This window comes from Epinephelus moara, chromosome 3 (assembly GCF_006386435.1).
Source record: "Epinephelus moara isolate mb chromosome 3, YSFRI_EMoa_1.0, whole genome shotgun sequence".
In the NCBI taxonomy this organism is placed as follows: Eukaryota; Metazoa; Chordata; class Actinopteri; order Perciformes; family Serranidae; genus Epinephelus; species Epinephelus moara.
In genome coordinates this window covers 32670845-32687290 of record NC_065508.1, presented here as the reverse complement: position 1 = coordinate 32687290, position 16446 = coordinate 32670845, and the positions used below count along the sequence as shown (strand labels likewise).

At 40.9% G+C, this 16446-nt stretch overlaps 1 protein-coding gene across 10 annotated transcripts in view; it reads right to left on the bottom strand.

The window, feature by feature from the left end:
• Nucleotides 1–764: 764 nt before the first annotated feature.
• The window catches only part of LOC126387815 (unconventional myosin-XVIIIa-like), a 66777-nt gene continuing 51095 nt past the window's right edge, over nucleotides 765–16446 (bottom strand). For 9 of the 10 annotated variants that reach the window (XM_050040501.1, XM_050040499.1, XM_050040497.1 and 6 more), the window contains 6 exons: nucleotides 16029–16214; nucleotides 15791–15930; nucleotides 15056–15100; nucleotides 7673–7795; nucleotides 5709–7119; nucleotides 3389–3526 (listed from right to left, as the gene is read on the bottom strand). In XM_050040501.1, coding sequence (XP_049896458.1) covers nucleotides 5724–7119; nucleotides 7673–7795; nucleotides 15056–15100; nucleotides 15791–15930; nucleotides 16029–16214 — 1890 coding nt within the window. In that variant the 3' untranslated portion in view covers nucleotides 3389–3526; nucleotides 5709–5723. Of the gene's footprint in view, nucleotides 3527–5708; nucleotides 7120–7672; nucleotides 7796–15055; nucleotides 15101–15790; nucleotides 15931–16028; nucleotides 16215–16446 lie in introns of all 10 variants that reach the window. The other variant, XM_050040503.1, reaches the window with a different exon arrangement.

Here is a 16446-nt window from a genome sequence, read left to right as displayed (position 1 = left end):
CGAGCTAATGACTTCCTGCTCCAGTGGCTTGTGAAACAGTGTTAGAGCCAAAATAAGTAAAATCGGGAGCAGAATTTAATCTGTCACTCAATGGAAAGCCTTTAAGCAGAAACATGCAGCCACCCAGAGGGTGCACGCAAGTGAAGTGAAATTACAGCAAAAGCTCCCTGGCACAGAGTGAAGCGCCGGAACAGGTTGTGTATAGGAATGAGGACTACAGATTGGTTGGATAAATAGGGGATTCTTTAAAGCAAAACACGCTGAGTGTGAATGTCAACCAAGGTGGTAATCTAAAACCATCAATCCCTTTGAAATCTAGGTAAGCTGCACCTATGTAGAATAGAGATTGATGTAGGGAGGAAGACTGCGCTTGCTCTCGGTTTTTGATCTTTTCTGAATTCGCCCCGAGCTTGGTTTTGAACTGTGGAGCTGTGCAGCACTCATTTTAACAATCCATGTGTTGCGAGGTAGTGCGAGAAATTCAGTCTTCCAAACGGCTCAGAATTAATCATTTCAATGAATTGTTTGTTTCCTCTGTAGTCTCCTGGGAAAAGTGGATGGGTATGATGAGAAGTTACTCTGGGGTGGATGAGCTAAAATTAATCAAACACATCAATGGCTTGTTTTTGCTAAAAACCATCCTGCTTCCTTTCTAACCTGCTTTTCTCCTACTGTTTTCTGACAGTGGTGAATACGAAAACAAAACTGCATCCGATTTATACCTCTGTGCAATTACAGCAAGCCAACATTGATTCTGTAAACAAACAGCTGAATTTATTTACTGAAAAAGAAAACCTCCAAAATCACTCGTATCACAAATGATCTGTTCAATAATGAAAATAGACGAGCCTTTTCATAAGATATGATGAAGTGTACAAACTTTTTAAAACATAATGTGTAATGCCAGCAACTCCAACGTAGAGGCAATGAAACTTAAAATATATTTTTTTTTCATTTAACAAGTCTATTCTGAATCACTGACATCAAAGTTTCCCATGTTCCACATTAATATTCATGTGTGAAGCAAAGGAGGAAAAAAAAACAAAAAAAAAAGAAGAGAAAATAAGACATGAAATGCAGATTAGCCTCTTCTGAGAAGATATGCAAATAGCAAGCCAGACACTTGGAGCTTTTCTTTTGCACACAAGCAGACAGACCACATGCACATACTCTATATGCTTTTATATTCAAATCTACCTACACATAATTTAAATAGAGTTTGAAATTCACAAGGTCACAATCATCTGAGGATATCATTATAATTCTGTAAGGCTGAATACAGAAATAACCAGCGGGTTTCCTGCGTGTCTGGACAGCAATAAATCACATAAAGAGATTGAAATATAAGAACAGACTGGCTTTAATTTAGGGGTATTTTTGGCAGTATTCTATGAGGTAATACAGAGTGGACAGTTGGCTGAGGGAGTAAAAATGAATGTGGAAAACCCTCCCAAAACTTCAACATCGGAGTCCTTCTAGATATTAAAATGCACACAGCCTGGGAATAACTCAATATAATAATATGGTTTGCTCATGGGTGGTCATGGACAAATAACCTCTAAAAGTCCCGACCGCAAATTTTCTCACATGCAAAAATTTCACCGGTTTAATGAGCATAGTCTTTGGCACCTCAAAACTGGGAGACCATGTACTGGAAAGGATGGAATTATTTTACTGCTTAAACCAATATGTTCTAAAAAAAAACCCTCAGTTCAAGACAATCTGCACATAAATATGTAATTTACGCATCAAAATGGACTTTATTATAGAGGAATATTATTCTTTAGGATTCAACATCAAAAGGAGCTTTAATTTCTAATATATGGAAGAAATCCATTGTTGGTGAAAAGTAAGAGACACCACACCTCTCTGCATCTGTAAGGTCTCTAAAGCTCTACACAAAACTCCTTTATTTTAGCAAAAAAATCTATTCCCTTTGAACCTTAAGAAATATGACACAAGTGGACAAAAGCATGACTGAGCCTCAAAGGAGCCAAACCAGAAGTATTATGGCATGAAGAGATGAGAATAAATCCGGAATATGTCATAAACCTTATCTTAATAAAATACCTCTTTCACTAAAAAAATCTTAATTCATCTGAATATCATGTTTATGTAAAGGCTGTGATTCCACATGTAATATTATGTATCTATGGTTACTATATATATATACACTCTCAGATCAGACATTGCTTTCAATCCAGCAATTCAAACATATGCATCACATCCAACAGCTTAGGTCGAATAGAAATATATTTTCCAAAATGATTTGTACTGTGATGTCAGCCATCATGACCTAGCATCACTTTGTCCAGATGATGGCTATCACAACTTGGAACAAGAGCCACATGTAAACTTACAGCGAGATAATTAATTGAAAATGGGTTAATTCCTCCCAACGCGCTCGTCCACATTAATGGGGGAAGGAGATAAGAACAGTCTTAATGGCTGGTCAGACCTTCTCGGAGAAGTGTAGCCAGAGCGGGCTTATCTAAATCCTCTTGGCAGAGCTATCTGAATAGTCAGAGAGGAGTGCAGAGGGGAGCTTAAATTTGCCTGAAAAGCAGCTCTTATGAATAAAGCAGCGGCAGGAAGTTCTCCTGAACTTTACTGTTCTTTATTAACTAACTTATTCACAGCCCAGTCACTAGGAAAAAAGTTGGCATTGTACATTTCTGCAAACCAAGTATATGTTACATATGTATGTTTCAAACATATCATATCAGCGTTTCTATACTGACATCGTATATGAGCTGACCTGAGGAGGTGAAGAGGTGAAGAGGATGGTGGATGGCGTGTCACCTAAGTGTAATGCCTGCCAAGCCGCCTACCGCTGCACAACACTCTTTGAGATCAACAAACAACAAAGCCGTAATCATTGCTATTTCCAGTAGCTTTTTAGACACCAAACATGAGTTATTTTTAGCGATCGTGGCTGTTTTTCCACTGGGAACAGTGCCAAGAAAAGTGGTTGTTTTTTCCCAAGACATCTCAGTTTTTCCAGCAGGAATTGTGCCCCTAAATCAGGTATTTGAAATCAACCATAACTGTTTTTTGCGCCTAAAAATAATGACGTACAAATGTTATGTGTGCCAAAACATAAATGCCAACATTTTTTCCTTGCGACTTGGTTGCTTATTCAATATGTTGTGTTAAATAGAACAGAAAAAGTACATATTAACCAAAGAAGCAACGTGACTTCATAATGTGAATGAGTTTGCCATAATAAGTAAAATATAACAGAAAGCCCAGGCTAAACTATCTGAAAACAATGTTCCTCTGGAAGCAGCTGGCCTCTCTTGCTGGCTGAGAAGTGGTAGTAGAGTTGTAAAGGATGGTTCGTGTCCCTCCTGTGTGTTTGATGTCACTGATGGGATAAGGTGACCTGAGTTTGGGTTACGATGCACTCTCTGCCACCGTGCCTTCGCTGTCGCTCTGCCTCAGCGACTGCCTGCTGGAGTCTCTGTCCACTTCATCCTCTTCATCAGATCTGCCAAGACTCAGGTGTCTGCCGCACACAGGAGGGCTACAGGGGTCAACACACACACAGACACACCATTATATCATTACTTGGCTACTTACAGTAGACAAAACTGAAAGGCGTAAAGGAGAAAAAAAAGGTTGTCATAAAAAATATGGCATGGGAAACCACAAGCAATTTAGGCTGCAAGATTACATTCTTCCCCAGGCAGTAAACAACACATCCCTGGAGGTGTGCATAGCATATGTGCACATTGTTATCATGGAAGCTTTTCTAAATTTTAATTAGGATCAACACGTCCTCAATGCATCACAAATATTCTTGGTCCACCGCTCCTAGATGAAACAGTGTTACCAAGAATTACCCAGAAAAATAATAACAAAAATTCTGGTCTTTTAACACCATAAATAACTGACAGAAAAGCCATGCATGAGGACTGTGACATAATGTTCATATTAGTAAATAATATGTGCAGTTCATGCAGTAAATGTCAGGTGTCAACATTGATGAGCTCAATAATTCACATCTCAGCTAAGAAAAAAATTCTGTCATGTATTTCATGTTGCTCCTACCTACCACACTCATTAAAGGTCATTTAAAACCGTGGTCCTACATCTTTAGATTATGTTGTCATGACAACACATGGCATGACAAGCACTGAATGCATTACTTGAATACCAACTGTGGAGATTTCATGCATCCGCACTGCCATGAGCATTTCTCTTCACAGTAATACACCCAGAGGACAGCCACCACAAAACAACTGCAACATGTCCTTTCAGTGCAATAACACTTACAGAGAACAACCAGAACTGTCTCCGCTCTATTTATAATTATCCGCAACATGATCAAGTGTATTATGAAGTATTAGATATCTGAAATAGGCTCAAGTACTCTGCGTTCAAGCCTTGCCGTACAAACTGCTGCATCTCGACATGGAAGATGTGTGAGTTAGTCAAAGCGAGTGAGACATTAGAATGAGCGCTATGAATAAGAACTGAAATTACTCACAGGCATGTTAATCTACAGTGAAAGTGACACTTTGTTTAAAGGAGGTGTTTTAATCACTTTTTTGGGCTGAGCTGTTGTTGCCTTGTGTACTAGGCAGCAGCGCTCTTGGCAAACTGGTAGCGTGGAAGCTCTCTAGTGGTGTTACAGATTAAATTTTGAACACGCTCAGAGTGCTTAAAAGAAACAGTGACTCCAAACTAAAACACTGAGTTGGATTGCAAACTCATTTAGTACTTCTATGACAACAGTTATATTGTTGACATGGCCGCATACTGTATGTGCCAGTGCAATCTTCAGTCAACCTGGCTGAATTCACCCTACAGTGATTCAAGAGAGAAAGAGCCGGTGTTTAACTAGAGAGGCAAACATGTTCAAGGACAATAGGAAAAAAAAAAAAAAAACACTCAAGCCTGCTGTCTTGCATTTTTTAAATTCACACAGGAGGCAGAGATGCTCAAACTGTCAGTAAAATTACTCTCAAAATAGATAGGCTTTTGAAGCTTAGAGCTAAACTTAGCATTTTAATTATGAAGCAAAGTATTCCCATCAAGTAAATATCAACAGTCGTGTCACACCTCTTTAAACTCTTCTCACTTAAAGAAAAAAAAATTGTGTAATTTAGTTTTTGCCTAACTGCCAACATCTGTTTGTGCTTGAAGACCATCCGCAGCCAGACTAGCCTCTTTCAACACTATGTGCTTATAACAGCATCAAACACGACGTCAGGAGACACACTGCAATCCATCTTTGGAAAATGGAAATAAGAACGTAGCACTGCTTCACAACAGCAGCATGTGTGATGACTAGTATTTCAGTGCTTTGCTTTCGATGGACAACTAAATGTCAAAGAAAGAAAAAGTTTGTCAATGAATTGCAATGACATATTACAGTATATCTCTCAATATATTATATCTGCAGCTGCCAGTAATATAAACTACAGACATAACTACTGTATGCTGCAGTAAATTGGTGAAATGAGGACAAATGTTGGCAGGAGCAAAGGAAGAAAAATCGGCGGCATGCACTAATTGGCCAATGTTGATTTTTGAAAAATGTAGCTACTGTAGGGCTAGTACAATACAAGTTAACATTAGTGCATCAGAGTCAGAGTGAATACAAAACATTCACACACAGCAAACTAAGTTAGTTCATTCAGTGAATAATCCTGGCTCAGTGCCATTGCCAGGCTCCTGGTTACTATCACACCAAGCATCACCTTCTACTTTCGGTCTCAGTCACTGTCAGGCTTGTAGAGGTACTTCATCATCAAGCCATCCATCTTCTTCTGCTTCTTCTTGTTATCCTTCTTGCTACGACCTGCAGGCTCCTTCTCGTCATCATCAGATGGTTGTTTCGGGGCCCTTTTAACACTGCTGGAGCTGCGGTAGGAGATGGTCGAGTTGGAGGAGGAGGAGGACGACGACTCTGAGGAGGAGGAAGACGAATCCTCCGACTCACTTTGCTTCTTCTTAGATCTCTTCTTGGACTTCTTGCCCTTCTTCCCCTTTGAGCTCTTTCTGCTGCGACGCTCATCTGAGGAGGAGTCGCTGGACAGAGAGACTTTGCTTTTTTTATCTTTACGACTGCGGGAGCTGCTGGTGCTCACAGTGCTGGATGGCCGATTGTAGTCCAGAGCAGAGCCCGATGAAGAGCGAAGTACGCTGGATGTGCTGCAGCCGAGCCCCTCATCTTCTCCTCTCTTTCTACTGTCCTCACTTCCTGGTCCCTTCTTCTCCACCTCTTCGTCATCACTTAACTCATCAAGGTTGCTGCGCTTGAACTTAATAGGTTTGAAGCTCAGCACCTCGTTGATGGCAGCCTCCAATTCAGGGTCCAAGTAGTTTCGATGGGTGACTGTCTTGATGTCAGATGAGTCTGGCAGATTGCTGTCTGAGGAGCGTGGCTCGGCCGGGGTGGAAAAGCTGCGACTGAGGGAGCGGGGACTGTAAGATGAAAGCCCCCCTTCACTGAAAGCCATACTACGGCCATCTTCATCATCATCGTCGTTATCATGCAGGCCGAATTCACTAAGGCCACAGCTGCGGGCAAGGGACAGGCGGGAGCTAGTGCGCTTGTCATCCTTCCAGGAGCTGCTGCGATGCAGCAACCGAGGGCTGGAGCGGCTCACACTGCTGATAGTCGACTTATTGTCATCATCCATGTCCAACATGCCCCTTCTGGTAGACACCCTGCTGGGAGCCACAGAGGACACCACAGAGTCTTTATCAAATTCAGGGCTGCTGCGGGAGCTCCAGCGGGAGTCCAGGCCCTTCCTGGCTCTGCTGGTGGCTTCAGAATAGGCCAGGGAGATGACAGAGCCTTTATCGTCTAAGTCTTCCTGTGCCTGGCTCTTCTTCCAATCCTCCTGGAGCGCTCCAGACTTAGACTTGGCTTTGCGCATGGAGGCCTGGTCTGGTGTGTCGGGCTGTTCTTTGAGAGTGCTAAATAAGGAGCTCTCATCGCCTGTCCCTCCTATGGAGTCTTTCAGGTTGGAACGCTTCCTGTAGCTCAGGGAACTCATGACAGACACTGATCTGTTCTGCTCTATCTCTTTTCCATCTTTGCTTCCGTCATTCATCTTCTCCTTACCCTCTTTTACCTCCTTGGTATCTGCATTTGCTGCATATCTAAAGGGTTATGCATAAAATTGACACAAGAGACAACCAACAGAAGACAAATACAAAAAAATCAGATCTCCATATACTTGAGAAATTCTAAATTATTGCCATCTTTAGTTGTATACAGCATGCTCCATGTGGTAGCTGAGACTTTTGGTACTTTGACAGAATATTACATTTGTCATTTTCATTTTGTCCTTGGGACCAGTCAAGAGTCTATTGCTGTTATGTACAGTATACACTGTAGAAAGTGAGGCAATCAAGCAGCAAGGAGATCTATCTAACTGGCAGAGGCGTCATTAAGCAGGCGTGCCAACTGGCCACGGGCCACTTCAATAAATTTGACAGCAGCCGCTTCCCCGTTCCGCCTCCTGTCATTAGACAGATTACTGGGAGAGAGAGATGACACCTAATCATATGAAATACCCATCCTTCTGTTGCAAACTGCCCCAGGTAATCCTGGGCCCTTTTTAAGGCTGGCAATGTGGGTAGTTTTATCACTGTGAAACCATGAGGATGTACATGGTTATCTCTCATGATGCACAAGGATGTGGGCACTAACCTGGTGCTCTTCAAGCTTCCCTCATCTGACAGGGTCTTGGTGGAGCCTTTGTTCTTCGAGAGCCATGACTTAACTCCATCCACGCGGTCCTCCACCTCAGAATCTGTTTCTGTGTCATCTCCGCTGCAAAGAAAAAGAATCAGCTACTGTTTGAGGGCAGCTTCCAAGACTCCAACGCAACACAGCAAAGAATATTTATTTTAACAAGTCATTTTTACATCTTCAAGCGCAAAACTCTTGCAATCAAGTGAGATAATTCCCTTCATATTAAATAGAAATATAATTAATGGCCTTAATCTGCCTTATGCAGCAATTCAGAATAAACTGAGGCAGATTTTCAGACATGAAACTACACTAAATGACTTGTTATGTGAATATTCTACACAGTGTACCATCACAGGAATTACACAGGCAAAATAATGGTTAGTTTTCACATATCACAAGCTTTTGGTTAGTTAATTTAAACCTGTGTTCCTTCTCTTATAACAATCAAGGTTAGTATGATGCAAGACAATCCAGACAGGCCGCAGGTAAGCATGATTATGTGATACAACAATAACATAATCAAGGTGTTCTTTTAACAGAATGTTGAGCAGACGTAGATGAGCGATCTAGGCAGAGATGAAGCTGTTGGAGGCATAATTAACTTGTTTGGCTGGTTCTGGGCTGCTAGCATCTGTGTGGCATGTCACCTGCTCCTGGTGATTGTTATTGGAGTGGAGCCATGAGACAGCCCCATGGCCCTGCTCTTGACATAACAATCAATATACAGAGACCTGTGGCTACTGATGAAAAAGTGCGGTAGATTCCCGCCTCGATAAGGTCAATCCTGATTCATTCCAAATCCATGGTGAATTTTCTGAATTATGCATCCCGTTGTCCTAGAAGGGTAATGTGACAGAAAATGGTGAGGAAGAGGAAAGCAGAGTGGCCTATTACCTCTAAGCCGATACTGCCATCATAGTCAAAATGCGTTTGGGAGATGCATTATGCAAAAAACTTCTCCATTTTTTGTGAGGACATACTGCTTCCAACCTTAGTGCTAGCTGACACATGTGTAATAAATAATTTTCACACTCAAAGGAACCGTTTTAAAGGAACAGTGTGTACAATTTAGGGGGGGGGGTTAGTGACATCTAGAGGTGAGGATCACAGATAGCAACTAGCTGAAAATTCTCCTAGTTCGAATTCCTTCAGTGTTCATTGTTCAGGAGGTTTTTACTGGGAGCTGAATTATTGCAGAGGTCTCTTCCTCTCCAAAACAAACAGACCAGGTGATTTACACTGGTAAAAAAACACTGTATGACGCAAGTTTCACATCAGAAATCATTGTTTCTCCGATGCTGTTTGGCACATAGCAAACGAGATGCTCGCCCAGCACCTGCTAATGTGTGGTCACCTTTTTTACCTAACAACCAAATTATCCACAGAGGTCTCCTCCTCTCCAAAACACTGAATAAAGCAGTTTCATGTTAAAAAAAAAAATCATTATTTTTCCAACGCCCTTGTTGTGGAGGGACTGCAAATTGTATTTTCACTGTAATGTGAAAATACAAAAGGCCCTCTGGGTTACTGTAGGGGCATGGCGGTGCAACATGGTGAGCAGTGGTCGAGAGTTGACTCTCTATGTAGATATAAATGGCTCATTCTGGGAAATAAAAACACAATGATTCTCATTTCAGGTGATTATACACTACAGACAACATACTTATTATATTATATTCCATTTCTGCCAATATATTTCCCTAAGTCCTACACACTGGGCCTTTAAAGCTGCACAGAGACTCATGTGTTTAGAAGACCAAAACTACATTTGACTTGTGATGATGTGGTGAGCTCTGTCAGAGGAAATTACATTTTCCATTTTGTTTTTGGTTTCAGAGCAGGACACTGTATATTAAACACACTGTCGCAGGGCAGACGGTGGCAATGATGACAGGGTTTTGTAGAGGAGCTGCAATTTTCTATTCCAGATCTTCATTCTCGGACTGGCTTATCTATCTGAGCCCCGGAACATGTTGCAAAATGTTGGGGAAAAAATGCTCATAAGTAGCAAACACAGTATTCAAAGAGGTGTAAGATGACAGCCAGACTGCTGAGCTCTATCATTTTTCTCCATACCACACATCCATCTTCGTTGGTCTCCCAGTGAACAGCATGCCATTTTCTTTGTCACCAAGCCTTGTGTCACACGTTCCGTCATGTTTCCTCAGAGAACAAAGTGTCCTCTCTCCTTTTTTTTTTTTTTTTTAACACAAGAGAGGTGGTGGCGTTGCTGGTAGTGTCTGAGTATTGTGAGAGGGCAAGCACAGACAGGAAAAAAAAAGCCTCAGACTCTTAGACTGAATAGCATTTAGGCTTTCAAGATTTCTAAGAACATTAACACATTTAACTTTCCCATCATCGACCTTACGGCCAGGCTTTCGGGGGGGGGGGGAGTAATGACGATCTCAAAGAGACTAAATGGCCTGATTATACTATTTTATACAGGAAAACCTGCTCATTTCGGGATCTGAGAGGTGCTTCATTAGGCAGCAAGCTAAAATTGTGAGTCCAAGTTCAGCTTTTATATCACCCCTTTATTTTCCACTGCCTCTCTTCTCCACTGCATGCTAACTACAAGTGATAAACGCCCACTGAAACAAGATAATAGGTTCATTAATACTGGAAAGCTGATTACACATGCTGCCCATTTGTCATCTCTGTGATACTGTGACTTTTTAACATGATATATCACACAACAAAATACTGAAACCAGCCCACAGCAAAATCGTCTCCCTCTTACCCCCTCTGTCTCACACTCACATACACAAAATAAAAGGTGGCTTGCAATTGAGTGCTGTGCAAATGGTGTCACAAACGATTTGTCCTTGGCCCCACACTACTAGCTAACCAGTCCTGAGGCTCGTAGATACAAACAAGCCCCGAGAATTTAGAAGTGAACATTAATAGCTTCTGACAATTGGCCTGCACTGGTTGTAAATCTTTGTCACAAATACTTAGACTCAGCATCAAATCTCGTATGGCTTGGTTCTATCACTTTAGCACTTAAGCCACCAACACCATATTTTAAGGATATCTGTTCAACATGAGCTAATTATAGATTGACAAAAAGAGCATATCATTTATGTTACTAAAACAGTGTACACTGAACACTCTGTGACGTTACTCACTCATACTTGCAGATAATCAGCACGAAAAGTGAAAAAAATGCAACCATTCTATTCTCTATTCTGTACTGCACAGTCCTGCATTAGGGGAGAACTCGGTTGGTCGTCACACTTTTAATATTTATTTGAACCCCTCTAAATCTGTACCCTCAGCCCATTCCCACTCCTAACTCGTCAAATACCGCAGGTTTGTTAGTGTAACTTGGCATCAGATGCACAGTGGTACCCTTCGCAGCAGGTGGCTGACATAAACTACCATGACATAAAAAGCAGGAAAGTACTACAAGTGGAGCAGAGGTGGATGGGTCAAACAAACTTTGGATTTTTATCTGGGGCCCCACTGTTCATTTCCCGTGTAAAACCAGGAGTCAGCTGAGTTATTTTAATATAGTATGCTGTAGTATGTGTAGCATGCTTTGACAGTAACCATGATGTTTTTTTCTAAACCTAACCACATACTTCTCTTGCCTTAACCTAAGGAAATAAACCTGAAAACAAAGCGTTTTACCTACATTGTAAGTTTATTGTGAAAAAGGCTGTATGTATGAAACAAGCAGAAACTGTATATTTTGTGTGAAAATGAAAGTGTATTTTGACAAGATATAATGAGTGTTAATAGACACTCAGTTCCTGAACGCCAAAAACTGACGCAGGAAGGTACCTAGCTCATCATATTTTGATGTGTAGTTCCACAGACAAAGCTGTGGTTTTTGACGAGTTGGGGTGAAAATTTGTTGGTATCCTTAACAGATCCCCTTTCAATATGTAACAAAAGCCTAAAATATCAGTGGGGTATGGAATCTCCTTAAACTTCTTAAGCTAATTCTGTTCAAAAGATATGGACTGTCAAATTGTCTTGTGCACCTGTGACATTCATCCCCATTGTGGGATTGGTTGTCACACACAGTGGGGTTGGTTGTCCCTATGTTTGTTTAATGGGTAAAAATAAAAAATAAAGGCAATAAAAAGAATAAAACAATAAACAAGAATCGCCAACTGTGTATTTTTGCTAGCAACTAAGCTAACAACCACATGTCGTAGCCTGAGTAAGAAAAAATCTATAGCTCTCCCTACATAATTTTTAATGGTAAAAGCCAATAAAAGAAACACAGAAGGCCTGACAGGTCCCCTCATCTCAATGTCATGTGTCTTACTCCTGTAGGTGACCTCTAACCACAATTCTTAAAATTTCAATACCAACATTTTTAAGTGTGCCCTCTAGGGAGCGAGATCTTATGACTATGACAACCAACCAATGTGACAACCAACCCCGTTCTCCCCGAAATGGAGCCCCTGTAATTTAAAATATCCTGCTGCAGTCTACAAGGGGAAGGCCAGCTTGAACAACACTAATTCCACTTACATTATCTCCCTCCCTCTACAATAATAACAATCCAAGCTATTGTAACCTCTGTTTGAGGCACTGAGTACAAAAATATTGAATGGTAATGTAAATCATCTGGAAAATCCACTTCATAATTAGAAGAAAAATCACCTCCTCCATTATTGTTCATCCATGCTGCTAATGCAATGATGTTGAAGGAGGGAAAAAATGCAATTAAGTAAACACAGAAACGCATTGCTCTTCTCCTCGAGTTGCACAAAGAGAACAGCGGAGCGCCGATACACACGGGTTGTCTGATGAAAAAGGGATAACAAAAAGCATAATGAAGAGTGTGATGCCATGTCGTCCTGAAGAAGCAATCAGAGGTTAAAGCGGGAAATTATGGATGGGTATATCCGCTACAAACTGAAGACTACATTTCTTTACTACGCTCTGATGAAGGTTTAAATTATTTAACATGCCACAAAGATTCCTTTCACTGTATTAAAGCTGAAAGAAAATGGGATTCAGTCAGTCAAAAGAACATAATTAACATTCACGATCAATGACTACACATTTTACAAGCAAGACAAGGTGAACATTTGTATTTAAAGTTAAATGTTTCACAACACTATGAAATGAGATTGAATTAGTGAAGCCTTTGCATGCATGTAAATCAACAGCTGAGCTCTGGGTGGGGAAAAAAAATCAGCGGCGCACTGTGCCATCACTGTCTTGCAACACTTGCTGACTGTGCAGCCATGGACAGACTGTGTGCTGCAATCATTTCACAGTCACAAATATCGCTCACACAGTTACGCTTAGGGTCTTCCAGAACACATGTTAGTCCCACTATGCTAAGTTTGCGTAAAGGGCACAGTACAGATCATCTCTTTGTGCCATACTTTGAAACTGTATAGAATTTCTACCTCTTTCTTTCTGTTTAATTCTACGATGGCAGCAGCACCTCAGTTGATGAGGAGCCTGTTCAAGTCCCTGGTGGACCAAATCTGGAGTGTGGGCTGGTAGCTGGAGGGGTGACAGTTCTCCTCCTTTGTTTGTTTTCAAGTTGTACTTTACTGATTTCAACAACAAAATCAGTCCTGATTCTTTCCATTTCTTGTCATGTGTGAACGCAAAGCACAAGATTGAAAAAAATATATTATAGAAGTGCTGCTAAAGCCTACCATAGACTAGAAGACGCTAAAAATACTTAGAAAAGACTGAAGTCTAACTCTCTCTCACATCTAAAGACGATGTGGGTTTTTAGTCACACACTATAAGATTTTGCAAAGACTGGAGATCTTCCAAGGTCACTATTTGCAAGATTACAACCTTTTGAGATTTTTTCCCACCCTGCTCCTGGTGGAAAATATTACATCAAACTCCCTTTAAGAAATATGGCATATTAACAATTCCTTATATGTCTCAAAATATAAGATTAAAGGCACCATATGTTGACAGCATTCTTGTCAATACAGCACCAATATAATCCATAGAGATAAAATGTATTTCCACAGAGATAAACTGTATTTGTGTACAAACTTATTGGTTAGTTGTTTTAACTTATTTTAGTTGGACGAGACAGTGGACATGAGAGCAGACTGTTTCAAAAATTAAGATTTCTCATTAAAATTTACTTTTGCTTTTTGGTGGACGTGCCAAATAAAACATGGAGTCTTGTTCACTTTACAACTCCACCAGTTTCTCCTCCTTTCCCGCAGTACAAGAGGGACTTGTTCACATTCTTGTGACTCCCTGGAGTCCCCTCCATGTTTACTGTCTACCTGGTTTACTGCTTCCTGTCTGGTGCTGGGAAGAGCACAGCTATTGGTTGTTGATAATGGTCATGTCATTGAACTCAAGTATTTTCATGAGCTAAAACTTTTAAATATATTTGATTATTTCGGAATGTCAAGATGAGATACAGACTGACTTAAGACAGCTCAGACTGAGATTTACGACCATTATTCGGACATTGGAAGTTTGTCCATGACAGTGAATTGCTTTAAAAGCTGTTTGGTGTAAGACCTGCATAAGATGAAAAGATGAAAACAATCAGTAAATTCATCTTAATCTAAGAGGTTTCTTCCAAACTAAACTTACATAAACAACTAAAAGGGGAAATTTGCTTAGGTATAATATTTTTGATTTCACAAGGACAATATGAAAACAATCTGAAGAGTATTCCCCATACAATTCAAGGAAGATATGGGCTTGTTGCATGTGCTCTGGAAGAACCCACAGATGAGCAGAGGGCAGATAAAAATCAGTGCAGTTCAGTGCAAAACAGCTTTAGCCTAAGATTCAAACAGATTCATGATGAAGGCACATGATGAAAATATTCATCTGAGACAATGATGCAGTATTACCGCAGGTCTGTACCACTTGGCAGTTTTTCATTTGGGTCATATTTTCTACAGTAGTGAGACTGGCTTGAAGGAGAATGCCCGTGTCACTGTGAGTGGTAGTCTATTTACGACTCAAGTTTACATTTCTTCTTCTACCATTCTGCAAAGTATTCTGTGCGCCATCAGATTTTTCAAATAATTTCTTGTTGCTGTGAAGGTAGAAAAACAAGCCCTGAAATCTGCGACGAGGCCGTCTGTGTACAGACACCTCTGGACACTCGGCATAAAATAAAATGAAACAAAATGAAACACTGGGGCCATCCTTTAAGGGTAGCTTTTATCAGAGATGTATGCTACACAGACGCAGCTTCCCATTCTATTTAAAATTACTTCACCTCGCAGTGTTATTGTGAACAACACAAACTGAGAGGATAAGGAATACTGCATTATTCTCTCTTGTGTTTGAAACAGGTGAGAAAAAAACAAACTTGCAAAGCACCATAATGACAGAAACAAAGGATGCATTTTCCATTCTCACGTTTTGTTCTTTCTTTTCTGATATTTTGTCACCATGTCTTGCAAACTGCCAGAAGTGTGGGAAACAGCAAAGGGGGAACAAGGGAAAAAAGAGAAGGTGAGATACACAAACAACAGTGCAAAAAGAGGACAAACTGAGATAACAGCAAATAAATAGTTTTACACTTACACGCACACATAAAATAACTATCCATCATAAAGCAATGACTCGATAAATCAATTCATGCTGTTGCCGGCCTCCTTCTTAAACAGAGCTGGTGTGTGTAACCTCTTCCTTTTTAGAGGTTTGTATTACTGCAGTCGGTGTTTACCTCAGTGGGCTCTGAACTAGCATAACCCCCAACCCCTCCGCAAAGAGGGAAGGGGTAACCAAACAGGGAAAACCGGCGCCGAGACAAAAGATCAGAGGCAGGGAGCCGAATGAGACCATGTGAGAAGTATTTGGAGAACAGACAAAGTGTAGTGTGACTCACGGAGTACAAAAGAGGTTAGACAGAAAGTGATGTAGGAAGATGTGGGAGATAGAGAATGAAAAGATACAAGTTGTGATTGACAGGCTACTAAAAAAACTAGCAGTTCTCATTTTATACTTTTCTTGGAGCAAGATAACTTGCGCCAGTACGTAGGCCTCTAGCAATAGCACAGTATCCCCTGTTGTACCAAGCACACATTACAGATCCACTGAAGTAAAGGCAATTGTATCATTCCTTCAGAGGAGGCTAAAGCAGTGCTGTACCTGTTGATTAAGTCATCATTGTCATCACTCTCCATCTCGTCCTCTATGGCAGCCTGCAGGTCGCCTATCCTTTTGAAGGCCAGCTTAAGGTCCACTTGTAAGCTCTGATTTGCCGCCTCTAAGCTCTCGATGTCCATTTCCTGGTGAATGGATCACAGCACAGATGAAGCACGGTTACCTCCTCTAGTGTGAACTCCAGTGAATCGTATCAAGCCTCCAAGCGCCCGAAAGCCCTTACCAATTCGTGCTTCTTCCGGCTCGCCTCGGACTCCTTCTTAGACAGCTCTCCCATTTCTTCTTTCATGTCCCTTATCTGCCTCTGCATTCGCTTATTCTGCTCCTTCTCCCTGTTTTCTGCTGCAATGCGTTGGTTTCTCTCCTCTGTCAACTTTTCCAGGTTCTCCTTGAGACGACCCACCAGGCTCTGTGGAGGATTCAAGGTGAACTGAGTGAGCTTATTCTTACAAAGGTTGCATGTGGATGAGTGAACATCACTGATCTCTTTTGATTTGTATTAACCCTTAAATGTTTGCCTGAGCCTATGGGGCTGGGCAAAATTATATGAAAATATCTCTTTTAGATATTTTAAATGTTGTCTTTTCCTGGTTTTAAAGTCTGCATTACAGTTAAGTGATAAACAGACTGTTCTGTTCTAG